This window comes from Falco peregrinus, chromosome 7 (assembly GCF_023634155.1).
Source record: "Falco peregrinus isolate bFalPer1 chromosome 7, bFalPer1.pri, whole genome shotgun sequence".
Taxonomy (NCBI): Eukaryota; Metazoa; Chordata; class Aves; order Falconiformes; family Falconidae; genus Falco; species Falco peregrinus.
The window spans coordinates 10,710,097-10,735,216 of record NC_073727.1 but is presented as its reverse complement, the minus strand read 5'-3'; the positions used below and the strand labels follow the sequence as shown (position 1 = coordinate 10,735,216).

At 36.9% G+C, this 25,120-nt stretch overlaps 1 protein-coding gene across 8 annotated transcripts in view; it reads right to left on the bottom strand.

The window, feature by feature from the left end:
- The window catches only part of SIPA1L2 (signal induced proliferation associated 1 like 2), a 151,861-nt gene that overhangs the window by 81,416 nt on the left and 45,325 nt on the right, over positions 1–25,120 (bottom strand). For all 8 annotated transcript variants that reach the window (XM_055810595.1, XM_055810597.1, XM_055810596.1 and 5 more), the window contains one exon: positions 5,086–6,792. In XM_055810595.1, the coding sequence (XP_055666570.1) occupies positions 5,086–6,550 (1,465 nt within the window). In that variant the 5' untranslated portion in view covers positions 6,551–6,792. The remainder of the gene's footprint in view (positions 1–5,085; positions 6,793–25,120) is intronic.

Genomic DNA, 25,120 nt, shown 5'->3' with positions numbered 1-25,120 from the left:
TATTTTACAAAAGGCGGTTAACTCATCCGCACAGGCCGAGTCCTTTAGCATAGGGTGTCCGTGCCTCACTGCCCACTCTCCCCTTCCTCGGGATGCTGAGATGGGACAGCTGAGCTGCATGTGAAGCAGCTCCTAAAACACCCAAGTTTTCAACCTGACCTGTTAAACCAAACTCTCCTTTTGACAATCTAAAAAAATGGACTGACAAAAGCCTTGTGAAGACCAACACAGCCCTGTATCTGGACCAGAGCAAGCTCATTCAACAGCACAGGCTGGGGACCAACTGCCTCAGGAGCAGCTCTGTGGAAAAGGACTGGGGACCCTGGTGAGCAACAGGCTGCAGCCAGCAGAACCCCCTGCAGAGATGAAGGCCAACCACACTCTGGGCTGCACTAGCAAGAGCATGCCAGCAGGTCAGGAGAAGACATTATGCCTCTCCATTTGGCACCTTTGAGACCACGTAAGGAGTGGTGTCCAGTTTTGGACAGAGTGGGACAAGGTCAGCAGACAACTACCAAGACAATCAGGGGGCTGGAGCATATAGCAGATGAGGAGAAGCCGAAAGAGGTGGGCTTGTGCAGCCTGGAGAAGAGCAGGTTATGGGGGGAAATAACTACAGGACACCACTAGCTGATGGGCTTTATAGGGAAAGAAGAGCCAGACTCTTCTCCAAGGTACAGAAAGGAGAAGAAGCGACCACCGCAAGATGCAGCCCCTCACTGAGGGGAATCAAACACAGGAACTGGCTGCCAGGAGAATTTGTGAAATCTCCATCCACAGAGATGGTCAAAAGCTAAAGGGGAATAGGTTCTGAGCAACCTGTTCAGGACCTGTCTTTAAAGGCAGCTTTAAACAGGGAATTAGACTGGATGACCTCCAGAAATGTCTTCCAGTCCAATCTATGCTGTAATTCCTTATTTTAAATAGCAATGAAGAAATACACTAATTTCTCCTTTTAAGATTGCCTGGATTAAATATAACACTTTGCTAGCATTTTTGAGCTACTTTGAAACATGTTTTTTTTAATAATGTATTTATAGGCATGTGTAAAGAAGTTTTTGCAAAATGTCTTTCACTGCAAAGTCATCCATATTCCCAGAATGGGTACAAAAAAGAAAACGTTACATCTACATAAATGACAGCCTTATTTGTCAAATCAAATCAAGTTTAAATTAAGCTTCCAGTAGCCTTTCAAAAATCTATCTATAAAGTATGTTTGTGGTTACAGTCCATTTCCCAGTGGAGAGAAAATGAGTAGCAGCACATTACAACTAGCACCGTTTATTTTGGAAGGAACACCTGGGATCAAAGGGGCACTGACAGTAAATTATTCGCTCGTGCTCACCAACTACGTTCCTTCCCCAACCTAAGCATTCTACTTGCATGGATAAATTATATCTCATGGATTTCCCAGTGTTAATTAAAACTTTGAGCTTCAATAGGCAAATTTTTCAAATGGAACAGGATTTTACAGGGCGAGGGAGGGAGGGAGATGGTGGATGATGAGAGATGTGTCGGTGGGGGGACAGGACGGGACAGATTCAGAGGCCAAACACTTTCAACAACATAAAAACTCCCCACAGCTGCATATTCAGGCTTTGAAAAAAGGTAAACTTCTGAGCTAGGGTTTCTATAGCCTTCCATTTTGATGTAAATCTGGAAAAGGGTATTACACAGTTACTAGATTTCTTGGCTGCAGTTTCAGGGAGCAGAAAAATGCAAGCTTGGCATATATCTGCTTATTTCTCATACAATAGGAAAGACACAAAACCAAAGATGTTACATATGTACCTTCATAGATAAAGCAGTTTCAAGAACGGGAATTAAAGAAGTTGAATTAAAGAATAGCATGGCTACTGCTATTCTGGGATTTGGGGAAAACATTTTTAATTCAAGGCGTGCTTTTCTAAAAATTTCATAAAGTGCAAACACATTAAGCTCATTTAAATGTATTTATGCTGATTTTAAAGTATCAACTAGAGAGAAAATAAGAAAATAAGTGTCATTTTCTAACTGTTTAAAAGAGAGATGGCAAAATATTCCTTATTTTTTTACTTTTTCGTTTTGAGAAATAATTGTCAACTTTTCTTCTAATACAAAAAGTCTTACTTATACAAAACTGAGTTAATACCAAAAGCTTGCTAAGCCTGTACATTTCTTCTAGGACATTTTGTCATTGTTGTATCGGCAGACAGATACAACAATATACTAAGAAACAGTTGCAAGCATCCCTCAAATAACAAACATGGTAGTCAGGTCTCAAGGTATTATGAGGATAATTGCACAAGGGGAAAAGGACACATAAATAATAATAAAAGCATATTTCAATTATACTTTGCAAAGATCAACAGACTTTTTTTTTCCATTCTCATCCCCTTTTATCCCACAAAAATATAGTTCACTAAAGGACACCATTAATGAATCAAAACCATGAGATAAAATAAAATATTCTAGCTTTTACAAATCTTAACTGAAAACTGAGAAGATATTTTCCATAAACATTAACATATTTTACATCAGTCATGTGGGATTTGATTTTAACAATAGTTACAAAGCTTATAAATATGCAGTATAAAACTACAGCTCATTTCAGAAGACACTGAATTCCAAATCTCTCATTTCTTGAAAGGGAATGGAATAATTAGTGCTACACATGCCAGGGTGTTTCTTCCATGCATCTTAAAACAGAAATAAAACTTGTACGCTGACAAGTGCCAATTATAAAACTGTGAACTAAATCAAATATTCAGAAAGTTATTTCTTTTTCATAGATATCTTGCAAAGACAAAGAAAATCAATGGCATTACATATGTCTCTATATACAAGTGACTACTGTTTGCTAAATTTTTATTTCATCCTTCCACAATTATTTTGCTAAATTCAACTGCGCTATTAAATCTACAATTCAATGAACAATCAGCTAGGAGAGCTCACTGTCATGAAAGCATGAAGTAAGACTCACTATGCATATAAATGTCACTGTTTCTTATACGGGAGATCAGCACAGCAGCAAGACATTTTGGTGTCCAACGTAAAATGCCTGCTTGATTTCCTCTACCCACAATAAACTTTGCTTAAGTGAGAACCGTGTTCAGCTGCAAGTAATATGGAGATTCCTTACACACCTGATCCCTTGAGATAACAGCTATTGAAAATAAAGTTTTTAGTTCCATCACCGTGTTTGCCCTGACTTGCTACCGGTCTCATAAGAGCCACCCGACACAGATTTCTCTCATGCAGCTTCTGTTACAGCTCTACAGAAAGATAATGTGGAACTGGGCATGGGCATATATATCATTGTAAAGGTGAGAGGGTAACAATTTCTTACTGCATGTTAAATGCATCACATTGTATTTACTTTTGAAGGACTTTACCTACAGAACAAATAGTAACAAGGGCAGTAACAATTAAAGTTTCCTAGCATTATACTATGGGGGATAAAATTCTCAGATACTATTTCTTAACTTTTTAATACTATAGCAATATAAACATACTTTACTTTTAGGCAAGAGATCACATATACATAATACCAGAACAGAAGTTAATTACAACTAATTACACTCACATCAACTTCCCAGAAAGGTCATTAGGTTTGTTTATAGTATATTCTTATTTTTGAGTACTCTGTATTTTCTTTTTTCATCTCTCTGAATTTTTCTTCACAAGAAACATTCAGCACTTCAGAACCTGTAACTCATCCATGACAAAAGCATTTCACAAACAAGTCTTCTTTCATTTGACTTAATCTTTCTATTTTTTTTAATTTCCTATCCTGCCACCACCTTTGTCCATTGACAATCTTCCTTTTATTTCCATCCATGCCAACCCTTTCTTCTCTCTGCCCCTCAAAAAATATGCCACCCTTCTGTGACCATTTCCCTTCATTCTCTTCCACTCTGACTCCCTCAACACTACTTGATCCTTTACAATCCGCCCAGCTTAAGAGCCATTGTGAACCTCTGAACTTACTCCCTGCTCCTTCCCTAGCTCTGGGTCTTTTTCTTCCTTTTTCATGACAGATCCAGATTATTTTCTTCCTTGCATTTTGAATACAGTGGGTTTAGAGCCACTATGCTCTAGGTGTCTACTGTATTGTGAAAACAAGCGCTGTGTTGGATTCTTTTTTGAGTCCCTTGTGAAGGGTGACAGGAGGAAGGAGTACAGTCCAGGAGTACAGTCCAGTGCTTATTTCCTGCTGTTCAAATACAGTTTGAAAGCCCAGCAAGCATGATTTCATGAAGACTCAGGCAGTAACAAACAGTCTTTTAAGGACAGGAGCAGGGTGGGTTTTTGCTTTTCTTTTAATAACAGCAAAAAGACTGAGCTGTAACTCATAACACAGAAAGGACAGAGATAGGTATTCTGGGGTTGTCCCCACAAAAGCAGAAATTTCACAGAGATTGCAGAAAGCAGTACTGAATACAGACACCTAAAGTAGACCGCAAACTGGAAAGGGTTTGTCTGAATAACAAATATCTGAATTACTCTGCTGAAAAGAGTACTCTGGCACTTTGCGGTATGAACATATCCTAAAAAATAGGGTAAAAGGCTAGAAGAAAGGCATAAAACACCTCCCTTTATGCTGAAAAACTAAGCACCATCAGAAGCTCTCTGCTTAAGGAGTATGTATATACGTACATACAGTATGAAAGGCTCCAAGAGATACTTGAAGACAGCAGAATCTAGAAAGCGGCAGTCAGAATCCTCAATGCTAAAACCTCTTTTGGAGGCACATTTTAGGAAATAATGATTTCTACTCTGGACATCAGTATTTCCAATGCATTTACTGGATAAAAATGTCGTCTTTTCTTCCTGCCCACCAAGAAAATTAGTTTACATACTAATTTAAATGACCCCCCACTGAATGAACTTACACAAGTATTTCATAACTTTATACCTAACCCACTGGGTGTTGATTATCCCTCTGGGAGAGTAAAAATAACAGCTTTAATTGTAGTAAAGAGTTTCAGGATGCCCTGTAATACACTAGGACTCTCTATACAGAAGAAGGAAAAAAAATGCTTTACTAAGCAACTTAAAACTAATCCATTAATATCTCAGAACAGCTGCATTAGAAGAATTTACCTTTTCCATAGAAGAACTTGCGGTAATAATATGCTCCAAGATCAATGTGTTCTATGATGTAACGCTTCACCTTCTCTCTGTGAATAGACTGGTTTTCTCTTGGTACTTCTAGTACTGAAACACCAGCGTTTGTGCAATGGGAACTCAGAGAGGACTCAAAGGAACAACTTTCACCCGAAGAAAAAGATGCTGAATTTGCCCTAGAAAGTGCAATCCGTCTATCTCCTTCGCCACCAGTTTCGTTCCTGAAGTAAGGGCAGCTCAATACTAAATCATTGCTTTTCCCATCACCCTCGTCAGCATCTAAATTCTCTTTTGAATTGAGGTCCTCTTTGCTTCCCAAAGGAGATTCACAGTTTCCTGTTTGGCCTGCTGGCATCTGAGTTTGTGATGCAGCTGACGCCCCAGTGGTTATATTTTTTCTTTTTCCTACATTTACTCTGGTAGCCATTGCTTCATTTATGTTAAACAAAACGCTCTGAACATCATAATGTGCAAAACATTTCTGACAGTTCCAAGAACGAATGTTTCTGTCAAGTCTATCATCCAGATCAGATGAAAACTTAAAAGTTTCATGTTCACTTTTAACTGTTCGCAATTTTCTAAATAGAGATGTTTCTACTGCTTCTGATTTTAGTCTCCTCTTAAAAGATTTCTCCCTGTCTCGACCAATAAGTAGGGCACTATCCATATAATCCAAGCCAGAAATCCTGACAAATTCTCCCCTGGAAATCTGTGCAGCAGCATGTAGACTTGGAGAAACTGTAGGGTCACAGTGGAAAAACTCAGAAAATCCAAACGGAGCAAGGGTTTTATGTTCAAAATTTTCCACTCGGTATCCTCTTAACATTGCAAAAAAATTTTCTCCAGACAAGCCTTGTCTATCAATCGAAGAGGTACTGCCATATTCTCTATGAAGAGCTGCTCCAGTATTGGGATTAACAGCATTCTGGTCTAAGACATCTTCAGCATCAATATCACTTATTGTTACATCACTGTTGCTTCTTTGCCTTATGGGATGAAGTCCCCTTTGAGGGGAATGAACAAAAAGATCGCCAATCGAATATTTTCCCTCTGTAAATTCCAATTCTAGCTCTTCTTGCTGTCCGTCACTTTGGTCGTTTTGTCCATTTGGAAGTACTGAGCCAACACCTTCATAACTGGTTGGAGGTCTGTTTTCCCAAGCAGCTTTACTCAGCTCTTTAGAGCAATCTTTTTTAGGAGGCCATTCAGATACCCTTGCTCGAACACCCATTTTAGGCATAGCTGGTGTACCGTTTGTTTGATTATTTTCAGTTTTGCTAGATGCACTTGAAGAAACAGGAGGACCCATGCTACCGTTCAAAGCTTTAAGTTTTCTAGCAAAATAATCATCAGATTGCATGCTTCTTGAAGACTCCCTGAACTTTGAGGAAGTTCTGCTAATTTTGTGCTTATCTTCTTGCAAAGACCTTTGATCACTCATGTCCAGTCAGTGGGATGGGAACCACTATTATTGCATAAATGTACTGTTGCTTTTGTTATTACATTGTCTTTTATGGGCCAATGAACCGCAATATAAAAACACAGTTACAGTCTTCCCAGACGTGCAAGCAAAAACCTCAGTATACCATTATTGTACAACTTCTGTCGGGAAAGCAATCTTAAAAGATTTCCTTCAGTTCAGATGCATCCAGTTCAGTATTAATCCAGACAAATTTCTTTTATCTGTTCATAAAAAAAAAAAAAAAAAAGTGTATTAAAACGTTTATAGTCAATAACAGTAACCTTCCAATGTTGCTTGTATATACACAACACTCTAGAAACTGGAACTAATGAGACTTGCTTTGTATGGTTTTCTATCCTCTGCCTCCTTAAAACCCAGCAACTGCAATAATCCCAGTTTCCCGTACGATGCCCACAGGATACGAGCAATTTGAACCTGCCTATCTCTCATGGGCTAACCAGTACACACACAGTGAATAGCAGAAGAGATTCTGCAAGCAGAATAGCCATATACAATGCCCTCCGCATGTCCTTCAGTGCTGACAGCAACTTAGGTGCCCAGCCTCTGTCTAATCACCGGTGTCTTTTACATAACGTGAAAGAACATAGCTACCTCTAAGACACCATTTTCAAGTTTGCTTAAAACTGGCTAATACACACAGGAGTTATTGGGGCAAGACTGGTAGAAAATGTAAGTAAAATACATGAAATAGATAGGAGCTTAGACAAAGAAAAGTGTTTTGCCCCATTTAATAGAATAAAAATAAGTATTCTCTTCACTATTAATTCAATGAATAAATGTATTTCACTTTCCCCTCCACTGCCTCTCTCCCCAAAGGGAGATTTACTTACATTCCTCTATCTGGAGTGCAAACTATTATTTAGCTGTATAAAACAGTTATAGTTGTTTCTGTTACATTATATTCCTCTGGCTGGAAACCTAGACTGTTAACTCAGTTACAGGGCTTAACACATCTGTTGTCTTCCACAAATAAGAAAAGATAGTAGCCCTATTGATAAGTGCTAATTTTATTACAAAATTGGGATTGTTAAGATATAAAAATATTCTTCAATGACTTTATTGGTCTTAAGAATGACTATGACTCACGCTGTGAAGATTCATTTGCAGGCAGAGCCCATCCTTTAACCCACTGCATAAAAGCAGGCCACAATCAGAGACAAGACAGCATGTTAGGTACCTTTTTTCATCTTTTGTTCCTTGAACAAAAATGCCAACATAATGATCTTTTACGATGCTGTAAATAAGCATAATATGTATTTACCAGAGTTTTTTTAAAAAAAGGTCAGGTCAAATTAGCCTGGAATATGAATTCTCCTCTTATTTCAGTGAAGATATGAGGTGGCAAGAACTCAAAAGATATGTGGGTTTTTTTCCCCCTACATTTAACGCCATAAAAATTTTCACAAAAAAAAAACCCCAAACAAATCACAAAACTGTGAGGCAGGGGGGGAAAGAAATAATATAAATTAAAACTTGACAGATTTTTTCTGCTTGTCAGAAATCAAAACCAAATTTGTGTTTGATACAGTGAACTTTAGGACTCTTCTATTGTATCGTAATGGGTTAATAAACAGAAGATAAGAGTAGCATCATGATTGACATGGTTATATACGTGTTACTACCAATGGATAACAATAACAATACATCATTGCAGCTTACTTTCACTACATACAAATTTCTCAGAACTACTGTTTAATGATAATGATGTCAATTAAAACAAAGTTTTTGGTTTCTTACAGGAGTCCAAAAGATTGCTTAAACAACTGATGTGTTCAGGGAAACAGTATTTCAAGAGTGGCATGTAGGATTTTTAAACATTGACTTATGAAAATAAAGCACAAAAAGGAAAATATCAGTCATAGAATCATAGAACGGTTTGGATTAGAAGGGACCCTAAAGATGATCTAGTTCCAACCCCCCTGCCACAGGCAGGGACACCTTCCACTAGAGCAGGTTGCTCACAGCCCCGTCCAGCCTGGCCTTGAGCACTTCAGGCTTCTTTGGGTAATCTGTTCCAGTGCCTCTCCACATTCAGAGTAAAGAACTTCCTCCCAATAGCTAATCTAAATCTACCTTCTTTTACTTTAAAACCATTGGCTCTTGCCCTATCTATACAGGCCCCACAAAGAATTCTGTCCCCATCTTTCTTATCAGCCCCCTTTAGGTACTGGCAGGCAGCTATAAGGTGTCCCCAGAGCAGTCTCATCTCCTGGGCAAACAAACCCAACTCTCTCAGCCTGTCCTCATACGGGAGGTGCTCTGATCCATCTCTGTGGCCCTCCTCTGGACTCAATCTCACAGGCCCATGTCCTTCTTATGTTGGTGGCCCCAGAGCAGGAACACAGTGCTCCAGGTGGGGTCTTATGAGCGTGGAGTAGATGGACAGACCCACCACCCTTGGCCCTGCCAGCCGTGCTTCTGATGCAGCCCAGAATGCCAGCGGCTTGCTGAGCTGTGAGTGCATGCTGCCAGGTCGTATTCAGTTTTTTAACCACCAACACCCTCAAGTCCTTCTCCAGGAATATTGACATATCTCTTAAGATATGTCAATATGCTTAATATTTTGGGGGCACAAGTAATATTACAAAGGTGAGATACAAGAAAACTTCCGTGGGATACACATAACAAGAACAGCTGACACCTTTTTTATCATCTCTTCAGAGTGTTCTTTATACAACTGTAGGAGTGTGAGAAATCTTTGCCAAATAAAAACACTAAAGGAAAACTAAACTATTCCAGAATCACCTTTTCTGTTTCTGCAATAATATAAAATAGTGAGAACACAGAAAGGTCAGTTTCACATATGGGGAAAGATATTTGACTTCTTATTGAAGATTAATTCAATTTTTATTGAAATTACGGTGAATTACATCTTCTAGCCTTCTTGCCTTTTCCTACATAAAAGCCATTCGTAGAAGTCATTAGTATATGTATTTTTAAAAAAAAAAAAAATAAAAAGTAATCTCTTACAGAATGGGAAAATACATGTAAGGTCAGAAAAGGCTACCCTGCAAAAATTCCATTCTTCCCTTGCGTTAACCCTTTTTCTGTTATAAGCATTTGCGCAAAAGCAGTGAATTGGATCAGGAACATAATCCAGGTCAAAATTAAATCGGGGATGAGGTGGTGAGAGGCAGAAGGAAAGAGAAACAAAGGGACACTACCACCCAATTTATTTTCAGTCCAAACCCACAACATGATTTACTGTTCGGTCTCACAAACAGCTGTATTTGTGGAAGGCAGGAGAGATCCTGAAAGCCACAGGAAAGTAAGGCTTGTTGTTGTGGTGGTGGTGGTGGTGGCATACTTGATGAAGTATGGCCGGAGTATTGTATCATAAAACAAAAGGTACATTGAAAAGGTACTATTTAAAAAGATAATTATTTTTCTTTACACTGTAAAGCTGGTATGACAGAAGACCAAAGAAATGCCTGTTTTGGAACTGTAGATTGACTTTTTATTGGAAAATATTGGAAGATGTGGCACAGTATATTTAAGGTATACTAGTAAATTTTTTTTTAAAATCTGAAGTTGGCCTAGTCCTGTAAATTCCTGTAACTCAGTACAACAGCACATTTTGGTTTAAAACTGACCTATGCTGATGGATAGCACCATATTCTCCTGTATTTGTTGTTCTTTAAGGTTTTTCTCTCTCCATAGGAAGAATTTAGCAAGTCACGAACTTTCCCCTATAGATGGTAATGCTATTTATTATAAACCGATTTTGTTTGCTGAATTTAATAAACTGTTACGTCCACAAAGACTGTGTCAATATGACCGAGCACCCTTCTCGTCACACCCGTACAGTCCTTTTGCTCGAGTTCTTCACCTCTCTCTTTTCATGTCATCCTAGCATTTACGAATGGAATCACTGACAGATATGGCCAGAAAAGAAAAGCTGGATTCCTCCCCCGCCGTTGTGCTCCTACCAACCCTTCCCACTAAGACTGCTGGCTGTTATGCAAATAACTTAAGTTCCTTCCACACAGCTACAAAGACTTCCTTCTGAGCTCAATACAGCAGCTGGTTTGTTAGTTACAGTTACAGTTCTTTAACGTGGAATGATTCCAAGATTCCTGGCGACCTGGATACATGCCGACAAATGTTCCTGTGCCAGCAGCAGAGCAATGAATAAGAACTGTACTATTGGACTACCCTGTCAAAAGGAGGCTGTTTGGTAACGCTGCCTCATGTCAGCCTTGATAGATGGAAATGAATTATTTAAGAAGTCTTTCTGTGATCATTTTGTTGATCAAGACTTTGGAAATCTGCCCCTATTATTATGTAATGTTATCATCCTAAAAAGAATGCATAATTTGGATGAAAGCATTAATCTCTACTATTTATCACGATGACAATTCTATAAACCGTGACTCTCAAGCTCTACTAATCTTAAAAAATGGGAAGTGCAATTTGATAAAATAGGAGTATAGGCAGGAATAATATGCCAAAAGCTGAAGATCAGACATTTAATTTACATTCAATTGATTCTACACAGCGTTTTCTGTGTGCTCAGAGTCAGGTTAGCACTCTTCAAAGAACCACATAGTAGGGTAGGTAGTAGCATTATGTATTTTGCCAGTATAGCAGAGTAGCAGTTACACAACGGCTACTTTATGGAAATCCAAACCTTGCAAGAATAATCTGCCTTCAGGCCCGTACTTTTAAGTGTAATGAAAAAGAACAGTACAAAAGAGAAATGAGCACGGTTGATAAGCTGCCTGTGTTTTCACATGTTCTGGACCAGATAACCCACTTAACAAATCTGTCACGAGATATCATTTCCTAAAACTAAAGCTGCCACTAGAAAAAAGGAAGCAATTAAAAAAAAATATGCACAAAAGTTTCTTAATGCAAGTTCAAACTTGTTTCAGTTTGTTTATTTTTAAAAACAGACTACATAAACCAATGTTTTTACATTTATATATTTTCAGTGTATTTATTAACAGCATTTATTTCTTAAAGATCCTAAATCAGAACAATCCAATTTTCAGAAGCAAAATGAAGGTTATGCCTGGTTTTTAAGCCATGCTACTTTATTTATCCATGTGTCCAAGCCAGAACATTCTGGTCACACTGAACTCTGATAATCATATTAAATGACAGTTGATTATGATGTCAACACGGGAGAATTATTACTGCAGATAGGAGTATGGAAGATGAAAATGAGTTCTATGTGCAGTTGTTTTCATGCAAATGTCTTTAGAAAACCATGATATTTAAGCATAATTGTCTTTAAATGGAATATCTCTTTCAAAGTTTTCCATGAGGCACAGTGAATATTAAAGGATAACACTAACTATAATTGAGCCAGTTATTCGGATTGCAGCTGTGGAAAATGGATTGGAAATAATACAATGAACAAATTATGAGCACAGCTCATGAAAAAAAAATGGATCAGATTATTGTACATCAAATTTACAATTAAAGCTATAACTACTACAGTATAAATGGTTACCTCTAGTATGCATATTTCAGATACTTGATTAATACGCAGACATAGACAAGAGGTAGAAGGATGGGAAGCCCATTATTTGACTAATGGAAATACATATGAGCTGCTGTGTAGTCAGTGTTTGTTGCACACTTCCTTAGTTGTGCTGTATTTCTTCACATTTAGTCTTTGCTTGTGAGAGAAATGCAAAAGTAGAAACTGAAAAGAACCCTCTGTTGAAATGACGTAGTCATAGAACTGTATCTACAGAATAATCCACCAACAATCATAGCTTTGCTGATTTGGGGGTTGTGGGGAAGGGGTTATGAGTGACAACAGCCTACATGATTCTCACTGCTGGTGCAAGACCATCACAGTCCTTACCAAAACAGTGGAACTGCGCTAGTCTGGGTCTCATGCAAGACTTGGGGTAAAAAAAAAAATATAAAAAAAAAAATACTGTTTGTTCAAATACAGTTCCCTTCTCCAACAAGGAAAATGGCACATACATGTAAATATTGAGACAGAGATGCAATGTGTAATTTTGGAGCAATGGATCTTTAGACTAGAACTTTGAATTCTGCAGGTGTTAAGTGTTACTCAACGAAAGGCATTTTATTTTTAACAAAGAGAGACCTCCAATCATACAATCATAACTGCTCTTCTTCATTCACAGGCTGAGAAAAAACTCCTCATCATCTACAGGAATAATTGTATAATATCTAACAGGTAAAAACAAACCCCTCAAAACCAGACTTGTGTCTGTCAGAATCACGCCACCTGTCATCTTGGCTTTTCCAGGGAAAATAATTTAATAAGTCATACCTTCCAACTACTACAAATACAAAACTCACTACTATTAGTTGTTTGTGGTTGGGTTGGTTTTTTTAATATAATACAGCCATTTATTAAAAAGAACTTAAAAAGCAGTTACAAAAAATATACGTTCTTTGGCATATATTATACCATTATATACTCATATATATATACACCATATATATACTGGCATATATACTCATTATACCAAAGAATACCTATCACAAAGTCCTAGCAGCTTCTCTTTAGCATACCTTCTATTACTTCCCCTGAATAGTCGCTCCTACAAATGGTATCTCAATTCATGTTTTGTTTCATTTAAAAACACTGTTTAAGTTTTTCATAAAGCAACTTAGGTTATCCCTCAGTGAATATCAGTGTTTTATATAGAGCTATTACTGACTATAGCATTACTGCCACTGATTTTAAACTTTGTTAGAAATCACCTTCTGTTACTGAAAAATATGTTTAGATAAGTTTGTGACTGTTTTAGCACTGTATTTTCTTAGACTATTAATACCCATATTCTATCGTTCCATTAACACAAGTTTTGACGCTGAGATACATTAAGGCTAATTCAATTTCCAGAATAAACTGGATATCTTCCTATTCTTACAGCTCTATTATAAACATTTCAATTATGCAGCCTATGCAGAGTTTAACTACAAAACTGGAATTGAAGTTCTATCTTGTTCGGGTTGAGCCATGTAAAGTAGCAGAGTGAAATCACAATTATTTTGAAATCAATGGCAAAACCACCACCACTGACACGCAGACTGAGAATCTTTCATCTGTACTCTTCCAATTCAGTTCAGTCATTTAAAACCGAAATCATGGAACCCAACAAAATACAGTAAAGCCTACCACATAATGTAATTAATGAGATAAAAAAGAAGCCCCTTAACATGAAATTCTTAGACCAGTTTTTCCAGGGAAAGGTTGAAAAAACATCTGCAAGCACTGACTGCTTATGTCACTTATATGACAGAGAAGGGACAGGGGAGGGGAAAGGGACCAAACTCCCCATAGTTTATTATTAACCAATACTAATTTTTAGCAGTCTTTACCAGTTGCAAATAGAAGCTATGTATATGTCAGTCAAGCTCTTGTATCAGTGAAAATTTTAAACAAACAGAATCAAAACTGTCTTTGTCTCCTTTCATTCTTCCATTCATGAATCTAGGTGTCAAAGGGCAGGATAACATAAACAAACCCTACTGACTGAGCATTAAGTGATCTGTTTTCTACAGGGAGCCTAAAATGACATCCAGAACATAATTTACACGCATGCACATTATCTCTTCAGGACAGAATGATGTATGGCAGACTAGATGACTCCAAGACATCTCCCTACTTCAAAGTATTTAGATGTACTTATCTCTGTGCCTTCAACATTTCATAGTAATTGCGATTTCCTTGTAAATGTATTTATCCTTAAAATACCCTTAATACAGAACTTTAATCCCAGTTTCATCTTTGAGAATGAGAAATCTTCAACACATAATGGTACAGGTATGTCATCAACAAGATTCATGCAAAGTAGTATGATAAAATCAGCAGATAAACACAAGTAGATTTTGTATAATACTTTCTATATCCAATGCAGTTCAAAAGCTTAGAAAGTTGGGAGTAAAAGCCTGTTTGCAAGACACGGACTTTTCCTCAGGTAGTAGAACCTATTACAGTAAAGTAAAACAGTTCAGATTAGACAGAGCATGAATTATTGTGGAAGAGTAAAGATTACTCCCTTTCAGTTACAATGCTGAAACACTGCACTGAAGAAAGTTCCACCCAAAACCAACAAAAAAGTAATTTTCAGTGATCTTGTAAAGCAAGTTGGACAACCTCTGAATCCTCAGTAGAAACAGTACTGTCTACAGGCTCAGAAATTGTCATGTCCACTGATTCTTCAATTGCCCTCCCTGCTTGAATGGATGTATTCATATTTAAATTGAATAATCCCCAAGGCAGGGACTATTTCTTTGTCCTGTTGCAACAGGATCCTCATAGGATGACCCCACTGTATGGGATGCTAAATACTATGATAATCCAGTTGGTAAACAGCGAGTGTATCAAGTCACTTTCAGAGGCAAAGCTTAGAAAGATAGGGACAGGATTTGTGCGCCACATTCACACCATTCAAACACACAGAAAAGGACCATGATGTACTGACTCTAAGCAATAATTTGCATAATCCAAAAGGAAAGTCAGTAGTTGCTTGTCACATGAAAATGAGCTTTTGACAACCAATTGTATGCATTGGAATAACGTTCTAAAGTAAAATTCAGCATATGTAAACCAACTAGCAGAAGATTATAAGAAGAGAATATTCATATTGTATTTTGAAAAGGGAGCATACTAAGTGTGTTTAATTTCGAAACAAACTTTTTACCTTCAAGTTGTTAATATACATTAACAAATGCTAAGAATGCTGGGGGGGTTTATACAGTTCTTATAAAATACTGGCAGCAACAATAAGGAACTCAGTGATTTAGAAGAAATAATGGAAATGTATTACATTATGTTAAAACAATGAAGACAACACATTCTACCTTGTCCTAGAAATAGTCATATCAGAAATTATCTTTTTTATTATAATTCTTCCTCAGTGCACAAAATGGTTATTGATATTCCAATGGAAAAGCACTCTGCCCGAGAGCAGGCATAGAGAAAACCAGGGGGGAGGGGGAAAAGCAACCAACCCATCAAATATTAAGAAATATCTTGTCTGTGTCATTAAAAAAACCCAACAACAAAAAAGCAATACTGTAAGAATTTTTGCCTTCATAATATATAACAAATTGCTACAGATAGAATGATGTGATAGAAAATTAGAAGTAGTTAAATAACATCATTATCTATACTTACCAATCTAAAAAAATTAAAAAATTCAGTAACAGAGAGCGATTTCTAACACAAAAATATGTTTAGATAAATTTCTGCTAAACTTCTTGAACACGTGGTAGCATTGTGTTCTCTGAAGAAATTATCTCAAGCCTTTTTGATATGTGTGTAAACCTGTTTTCACACACTGCATACATTTGCTTTAAATTATTCTGAAAAAAAATATCCAGCTATTGGAGTTGGTGCCTCCTGAAGTATCCAAAGAAATGTTTTTTTAATTAAAGGTTGATAGGAAAGGAGAGATGTGCTAACATTTTGAGGGTTATTTCACATTCAGAGGTAGAAATCTGGAAGCAGGTTCAGAGGCTGCACTGAAATTGAATAAGGAGTCAAGTACTGGAAGAGGAGAAAATGTTCAGTAAGAGAGAACAAGATTGCAAGCTTTGACTTTTCAAAGTCAATATGCCACAAAAATGCATAAGAAGCAATTCCACTTTTTGTATGCCTACTACAGTGAGGCCCAAATTAAAGCTTTTTCATTCACTCAGTGTGAAGATAAAAGAATAAATCTATTAAACAGCTGAGGCTGTCTATTCCACAAAGCAGGCTTCAGATTCTGACACAGTACTCAAGAGAGCTTTTGAAATATACAAAGCCATTTTTAGCCAGAACAAGAAAGTTTTTATATGTTTCTATTAGAACTGTTTCATAGTAAGATGCTGCTTCAGGCCGGAGCAGAGATCGAGCCTGCCATGTTCACATTGGAGAGGTCAGACTATCTGCATTGCCCTAAGCATGCACTTGGATTCCATGGTATGAGCTCACAAATCCGTACACTGGACATCAACTCCAAATTCCTCCAAACAGCACTAGAAAAATATTACTGGTACTTCCACCAGACATACTCTCTCCCATGCGACATGAGACACACTGCATACAACTTTTAACTGCATCTCATTTTTTGCAGTAGAAAGAGCCTCCTTAAAACAAGAGATACCCAGTACATCCAGCGGTGAAAGAGGCAGCCAAAGAGGGTCACGGATTTTAATCACGGGGGCACACCTTGAGTTTGAGAAACAAACTCCCTAGTCCATTCCCTTCTGTTTTGACAAATTACCATCAATAAGACTGTTAGTGTAAATGGAAACTGACGTTCCAAAGTGGATTAAATGGTATAAAATGTAAGGACCGTGACAACTGCGAAAAGGCTGAACTTTTGTTCTGCTTACATTCATGTGAAACGGGTATGTCATACTACAGGTCTGCACATACTTGCAGCAGTCCTTGCTGGCTCAAAATAATCAGATTTTTACATTTAAGGTATACATACAAGAATATATTTTACAGATAACCTCTCAAAGATCCATCAACTGTATAAAACTTTGGGTACCACAGAACATTGGGATATGACATTAATACTCAGTGCCTACAAAATTACACTGTTTTCTTACACATACTATTTTATCCCTTTTCCTGTTGCACATAAGATATTTGAGAGAAAACTGCCACGATCAAATAAGATTTGAGAAATTTTGCTAAACATGGTTTTGTTTAGATCTCTCCTCACATTTCCCCCCAAATATCAAAGACTCGTTCATGTTCTTTGTGAGTTTTCCTGTAATAATGCTGCCTGATGATACTCAAGTTGGTCTGCCACAGGACTCAGATCTCTGTATCTATTAGAAATGCTCATACAAAGTTAATTGTTGCAGCTTGTTTTAGGAAAAAAATATTATTCCAGAAAAATGCTATTTTGGTGACGCTCTAGAGAATTCCTATCAACGGGACTTAAAACTGTAGGCCTGTGATGGCAGAGGGTCATCCTCCAGATCCTACCCTGTCATGTGACTAGGCAAATCACAAATGCAGTACACAGCTCCTCTGCATATAAGCACCATCATCTAGTGACACCTCCGTCATTCTACAGTTTCCCAATGCAGCGCACAAGGGAATGTGCTGATTCCCTTCCCTTCTTCTGCAAGACCTACTGCACTCACCCGACATTTCCAAACATCACTTGGCGCTGAAAAATACAGTTTGGGCAAAAAGCGTCTCTGAGAGAGCCAGCCTAGAGGCCAGTTGTTCTACAGCTTCATTCAGCTATTACCTAGTTCTTACAAAGTGAGTATTTGCAATAATGAACACAGCGCTTCCCAAAAATCTTCCAGAACTTGGCTCCCGTTAAAAGTGCTGTCTTTGTGCCATCCTGACCAGCCACATCCCTCCAGGATGGATGAAAATAGTCTGTAATTACTAAGTGAAATGGTAGAAATGCACTTACACACTCTAGAAACCGAGCTGCTGCAGCTAACACCACTTTTTCTAACACTTTGCAACCTCTGGGCAAAGAGGGAATCACAAAGTGGATAAATTCAGTTTTACAGGTGAGTTCATTTCTAGGGGGGTGAGGAAAGAGCTTACATCTGCTTCATTGTTAAAGCAAAGGAGAATTTGAATCATCTTACCCATCATGACAGTTTTCAACAACAAAAAAAACCGTAAAAGAACATGTCCTCACACCAATTAATAAGGAAACATTGAACATTGCACATGGCAATAGACAAAAGTGTTCAAAAACTCAAAACATTCTGATGTGGAAGAGATCTGAACTACTCACTAAGGAAGAGAGTACAGCGGCACGTGTTATGGAAAACCAGAAATACTAACTTTGCTTCTGTTTCTTAAGTTTTCAAGAAAGTAAAACAGGAAGTGTCATGCCATGTCACTTGGCAGTAGAACGGCTCTGATGTCACCAGGCTCAACTATTCTTAGCAGTAATGAAGGAATTGGTTGATTAAAGTAAAGTAAGTTTTAAAGAAAAAGGAAACATTTAGTCTTAATCTTCATGGAGACTGTTTTAATTTGACCTTGACTCTTTATTAAGTGGCATGAACTGCAAGGTAGCATACGATGGTAATATTACTGGCCAGTTTTCTCAGTCTTTCAGACTGACTGGGGTTCTGCAGTTTCACATGTCAGCAAGTAAATGCTCATGTACTTCTGCATCCCTTTAGAGCTCTGAAATATTATTTCATGTCACTGTACATCAAGATCTTTTAAAGAAGTTATTTTCTGAGAACAGAGATATTTCCCTTTTTTCTGTCCTTTCCCTCTGAATCAAAAGAGCACAAATTCCATGGAGAAAGAAAATATGTTTAAATCTGTGCTGATCATAACACACTTAATTCATACAGTCTTACTACATAAAAAAATGATTTTGTTCTTAATTTTACAACTTAAATTTGGAAAGCAGATTTCATAGTATTAACTAAATACATTCAAGGTCTTGGTAGTTACCAAATAACTTGGTAAAATGTGTCCACACGACATTTCCAAGCACATGCAGTTAAGCCTGGGCTACCTTGCACCAAACAACACAGCTCGGGCAAACAAGCACCTCTCTGAGATAGCCAACCTATAAGGCTGGTTGTTCACAAACTTTGTAGAGTCACAGTTCTTTTTTGGCAAATAAAACCTTTTCATGTAACTCTAGACATAAACAGAAGAACAGCAGCTGGAATGAGAGAGTTGCTAGCAGAATAGTCTTCATTTTTCAGCAGTCCACTCAAATTCAGCACAACTTGATAGCAATAAAAAGTCACTGTCATCTGTTCAGTGATCATCTGATATCTTATCTAGAATCAAATAGCTGTCAAGCTAAAAGACTTGCTATCAGTAAGACTTAAAAGGGTCATAAAAAAAGATAACTGGTTAAAGTTTTATGTAAACTTTATGGCGTACTTCCTTCCACTTCCTCCTCAAAAAAACCCAAAACAAAACAAAAAAAACAACAATAAGATAGCTTCATCATTGCTCTAAAGTTTTGGCTTTAGTTTGTTAAGTTAAAGCAAAGTTTTCTGAAAACTTTCTGGAATTTTCCTGCTGAGAAAATATGCTATGTATTTTCATTTTAAACAGGAAGAAAAAAACTGTGTTCAAAATCATAGTGTGGAAACACTTCTTTCAAAAATTCCGAGCCAGATCAGCAAAACTTCATTTTCCTAAATTGAAAAGAACATTTCTTGTCGTACGTATGCATTTTCCAGACAGTCACCATCATGGCTGGGGTTAAGGAATGCAGATTCAATGCTGTATTCCTTCGTGTTAGAGAGACATTAAATCAAACGTCTATAAGCCTTTCCTGATTCTTAGCATGACAACAGTGGAGTAAACTAGTCTGCCTTTAAAAAGCTACAACCCTAAAAGTAAGTTTTAATAATTCAGGAATCTCACTACTTTGCGCCACCCACCCCCACCCCATGCTACTCATTTCTTTCTTTGGATTCTGAAAAAAAATCTTGTATGGAGTGACATGATAGCTACAAGCTATCACAAGCATGCTATCAACTTCCTAACTTTACTGCTTCATGATAAAAGGCCCAAAGGCAAAATTTTTGAAAAAGAAGTCTTGCTTTAAGAATCATTTATGAAACACTCAGTAATTTACCTTTATATTTAGCTCTCTGAACACAATAATAAGAAATAACTCTATAAGGAAGTTTGAAAATATAACCGTGGCCCACTGTTGGTAAGCATGGGGAAGGTTCATTGGAAATTCACAATCTGGAATGGTTTGCTTTTATGGGGCCAGTTTTGCTTTAACTGTTGCTTGTAAAATTCTGATTACCTAACACCCCATCCAATAATTCAAACACTGAATTTTAGATTTGATTTATCAAGTTCTGCTCCTTATGTAAATGAAAACGTTCAAATAGGAGGGTATAATTAACCGATCCAAAGTGTTAACACACGGGCATAGTAATACAGTGTAGGCACTGCAAAAAATCTGCCTCTGAATTTCATCGTTGGCCTTGATTTAGCACAAAGTTTCTGGTCAGCCAACAAACTATATGTCATTCATGCAGACTGCACATTTCTGGAACTGTGTGTTCACTTGGTGTCAGAGCATATCTCCCTCTTTTCTTTTTTTTTTTTTTTTCTTCTTCATATATTTGCATTACAGAAACTACAGATTTATTTCAATATCCAAATTTGGAAATGAACAATCACATTTGCTAAGTCTCTGACTCAGAAAGCTCATATTAGATTACAAGAGAAAGTACACATTTGACATATAACTTCAGTAAATGGAATTCCTTCTCCTTCCCAATGCATACTCACCTACTTTATCAGTAAAATCCACAGGTTATTTTTCCCCCAAATTCAGGACATTATCAAATAGATCTTACTTTCTTTATAATCTAGAGAATTTTTTTCCCCCTTAACTGAACTCTGTGTATTTGTCAACAAATTGTAAATTGCTTACAAAAGCCCTCAGCTATTCGTGTCAACGTTATGTATGACCCTTTAAGAAAAGTATCCCTATCTAGGACACTTCATAATATGAGTGATTTTAAAGGATTTTCTACAGAAACTGCTCAGCGAACTTCTGCCTTTTTAAACAAATAGATGTACATGAGGAATAAAACCCAAACAACCAACCAAGGCAATTAAAGATGCACTAAAACATCCATATAATAAGTTAATGTGAATTTCTACTGGCTTGACTAAAGTCATGCAAAAAGCAATAAAATCAAAATAGTCAGGGACTTACAATCGATCAATTGTAAGACATTATTTTCAATTAAAAAAAAAACCACAACAAAAAACAACAAACCAACCACAAAGATATCCAGAATTTTAATAAAAACTTGTGTTTCTATGCAAGTCTACAATTCAGTTGTTTAAATTTCTTCCAGCTGAATTGTATGGGAGCAAATTTTTGTGTATGTCCAAGGCTGCATTCCCCAATATGGACACTCACAGTACAGTGTGTGTGTAAAGTAAGCAAAAATATCTTTGCATACAAATGAATCCATACTCTCATTAATCTGTATGTCCATGTTTACAATGATTTTGCAAAAAAGTCTATGTAAATTTTAGTACCATCTTTAAAGTTAAATATAATCACAAATTCCCTCACATCTTGTTCTTTTAACTACTCTAAACACTTTTACAGGCTTAAAGAAGAGATTTTATAGACTCAATAATATTTTTTTTCTCCTTAAAAACGCCTCTTCTTCCTAGAGTATAAATAGCTTTCTAAAAATGCAGACTAACTTTCTGGTCAACAGTTTTGATTTTACATGAAGCAAGACTTTTTCTCCTCCCTTAGCTAGAGAACTATATTCACATTAAAAGCTTAGGCAGAATCTGGGCCAAAACAGAGGGTGCAGACTTGCTAAGTAATCATCTAAAGCCATATTGAGAAAAATTAAAAGGCTACTTGCACTTCAAAAGGCTTGATTACGAGGCCTGCATTGGCACTGACACAAGTTTAAATTAGTAAACTGTAGCAGACTGCTCTGAGAATGGGGGTGTGGGGGACACCCGCTAAAACTAGGTTTTAAGGAACCATGCCATTCTGCTTAAAAAAAGAAAAATAAAACTGAAACTGTGCAACCTTATTAATCTGATTCAGCAATCCACTCATATATTCTATCCAAAATGCCAAGGCTTGAGGGAAGAAAAAGAGCACCAAAGTCTCATGAACTGCTGTTTCAGCATACAGCAGTCTTTCATCACATCATTAACTAGGTTGTCCACATTTCACTTGGAAGATTTCATTATGCAAATTTATATTTACAAAACAAGTAGTATATATATGGTTTTCCTTCCATTGTAAGGCTTTTTTAACTTTCTCTACAAGTGATGGTGTGTGTTTGCATGCCATGTTCGTTGCACACACCAGGAATTTGCTTCTCATGATGTAACTCCCATCTGTATTTATTCCAGTGTTTTCCTTCTAATGCAGGAGTCTTTCAGTCTCCCATTTTTATCTCACACGGTGATGATGCCGTGTGCTTCTTCACTTCACTTCTTCTTTTCTCTATTTCCAAACACCATATTCACCAAATCATATCCAATTAATGCAATATTTTCCTTCTCAATCCATATTTATATCAAGTAAGGAGCACAAGCCAGATAGTTTATGTGTGTTAGGACCATGACACACTTCAGTCTGGAATGAGAGTGTTCACAAGTAACAGTTATCCAGGCATAGATATTCAGAAAGTAAACAGGCCAATAAGGTAAATTAAGATGTCAGGCAAAGTTGGTTGTCATCAACCATTACCATACTATTTATTTAATTTGCAGTCAATTACAGAGACAGCAAAAGCTAGCAGCTTTGCTAATCACCAGCCAAAAGCTCCCACACATCCACACTATCTTCTTTCTGTTTTCCAACCAAATCGATTGGTTTCTGATCACTGATGCCTAAAACCACCCTGGAAAACTCAGAATTCATTCGAACCCTTGTTCAAAATCATCTGTTATCAAGAAGTGATCTATCTGGTCCTGGCAAGTTCAGCCTCCTATGACATATTGAAATAAAAAAAACCATCCTACATCATTGTTTTCCCTCAAGCCCATTTCTTCCTCTTTTATAAATATCCTTTTTTCCTTGTCCTTTCCAAGGTCTACTATCCTGACAGAAGTCCAGCCTTCCAACATACCACTGAAGTCCAGCTGATTTTAAAAGCTTGTCTCTTTGTTTTAGCCTTATTATCTAAAAATACTCACTTCAGATTATACTTCATTCTGCAGTTCTACTACTAATTTCCTCACTGAATGCTTTGTCCTCTTTGATGTCACTACTGTTCCTCTGCCACCGCTTCCATTATCTCAATATTTTTTCATTCTTAGTATCTTTCTAAAGTATCATTCATCAGTCCTTTCTATTCTACCAAGATACATCTTTGTAGTATCCAAGGCAGTCAGATGAGACATTGTACAACATTAGTAGCATCAGTTACCTTACCTTCCTTTCTCCTTCTTTCCAGGAGAGTAAGGAAGATACAGGACTTCTTAAGATGTCCACTATGCTGTAGTTTAGTTTTCTTTTCCTTTGAATAGGGGTCTGTACCTAGTCACCAGTTAATACCGTGCATTACACTTAGGTGCTAATCCATCCATGCAACCCCTGTCAAAACCAAGGCAAAAACAAACACCTACTTCAACATGTCCTTAAAGTCAGCAAATTATCTACTTCAAACAATAGCCTAGAGAGGATTCCAAGGAACAAAGCCCCTCTGCGAACACTGTCAGCAGGGTTCCTTCAATTACAAAAACTGACAAGCCCAGTGAGAAAATGAGTAAATTCAAATAAAAACTTAAAGATCACAAATTAAAAACTTTTAGTGTAAAACAAAACAAGCCATTAATATAGAAAACAGCATACATAGTAGCCCTGTATCATACTTTTTTAAAACTAGAATTATTTTTTTTAAAAAATATATATTTTACTTTTCAGCTCTAATTTTTAGAGGAAATATGCTAGAAATATTTAGCCTATGCTTCAAATAACAATAACAATTATAATAGTAACAACAACAATAATAAAAATACTTCAGAAACTGATTGAAGCTACTTCAGAGTGTTAAATTAATCTTTGAGTTTAAACACTGGGATTACTAAGTAAAAACCTCAAAGATGCATACTGAAGCCACAAAATAATCTGAACAAATGGAACATGTATGAAGAAAAAAATATTATAACACTCATATCAAGAAAATAACTGAAATAACTGTTATTGATCAAAGTATTTCATGAATGCAAGAACTCGTCTTGAAGATGAAATGGGAATGCTATATTATTTTGCCACATCTTCCTGGAAAACTGCATTTCATATAAGGAGTAATGTGTTAACTGGAATTATTTTTTTTCTAAGACACTTCAAAAATACCTTTTAATAATAAAGACTAGACTTTGTGTTCCAGTCAAAACAATCCTTCCACTAAATGAAAGTGGGCCACTCTTGCTTATAAGAAAAAGCTTCAAAAAAGAAATAAAGGCCTATCAACTCGAGTCAATCAGTTGTTCTGTTCTAATAATCAAGTGGAAGACTTAAAATATTTGAAACTAAGCTAAATATTATCCCTTGTCAACAAATGACAGCTAGATAGAGCTAACAGAACTAGTCATAACAAGAGGTAGCAGGCCAATTTGGTATTCTTTGCAGAAAATTAAAAGCAATTCTATAGGCATGTTTCTTAAGTAAAACACTGACCCTTCCCCATTTGCCTAGATTGACTTTCCCCCCTCTCCTCCCACAATTTCAGCTGTAAGTCTCTCCTATTGAAAAGACTCAGTCTAGTACCAACTGCACACAAGAGGTGACTTTGTTGAATGCAGGAACCACTCAAGGGAGATTTTTAGAAAGGAACAGTTCTTTACTCCATGTTTTCTCCAGGAACATAATTTCCTCACAAGTCTATACAAGCAGCCAACATTATGGCTGCCGTAAGACTATGTACTTTGTCAGATATACCTATCAACTCACCTGGAGTAAAGCAATGAGTCCATCTAATTCCCTCCCAACTACTTAAGAAACTGGAATATGTTGGTGGAATTTAAAAAAATACATCAGCAGTTTAATAGTCTTAAACCATTATCAGAACTGATGTTCTAGTTAGACAAAACTATAAAGCTGC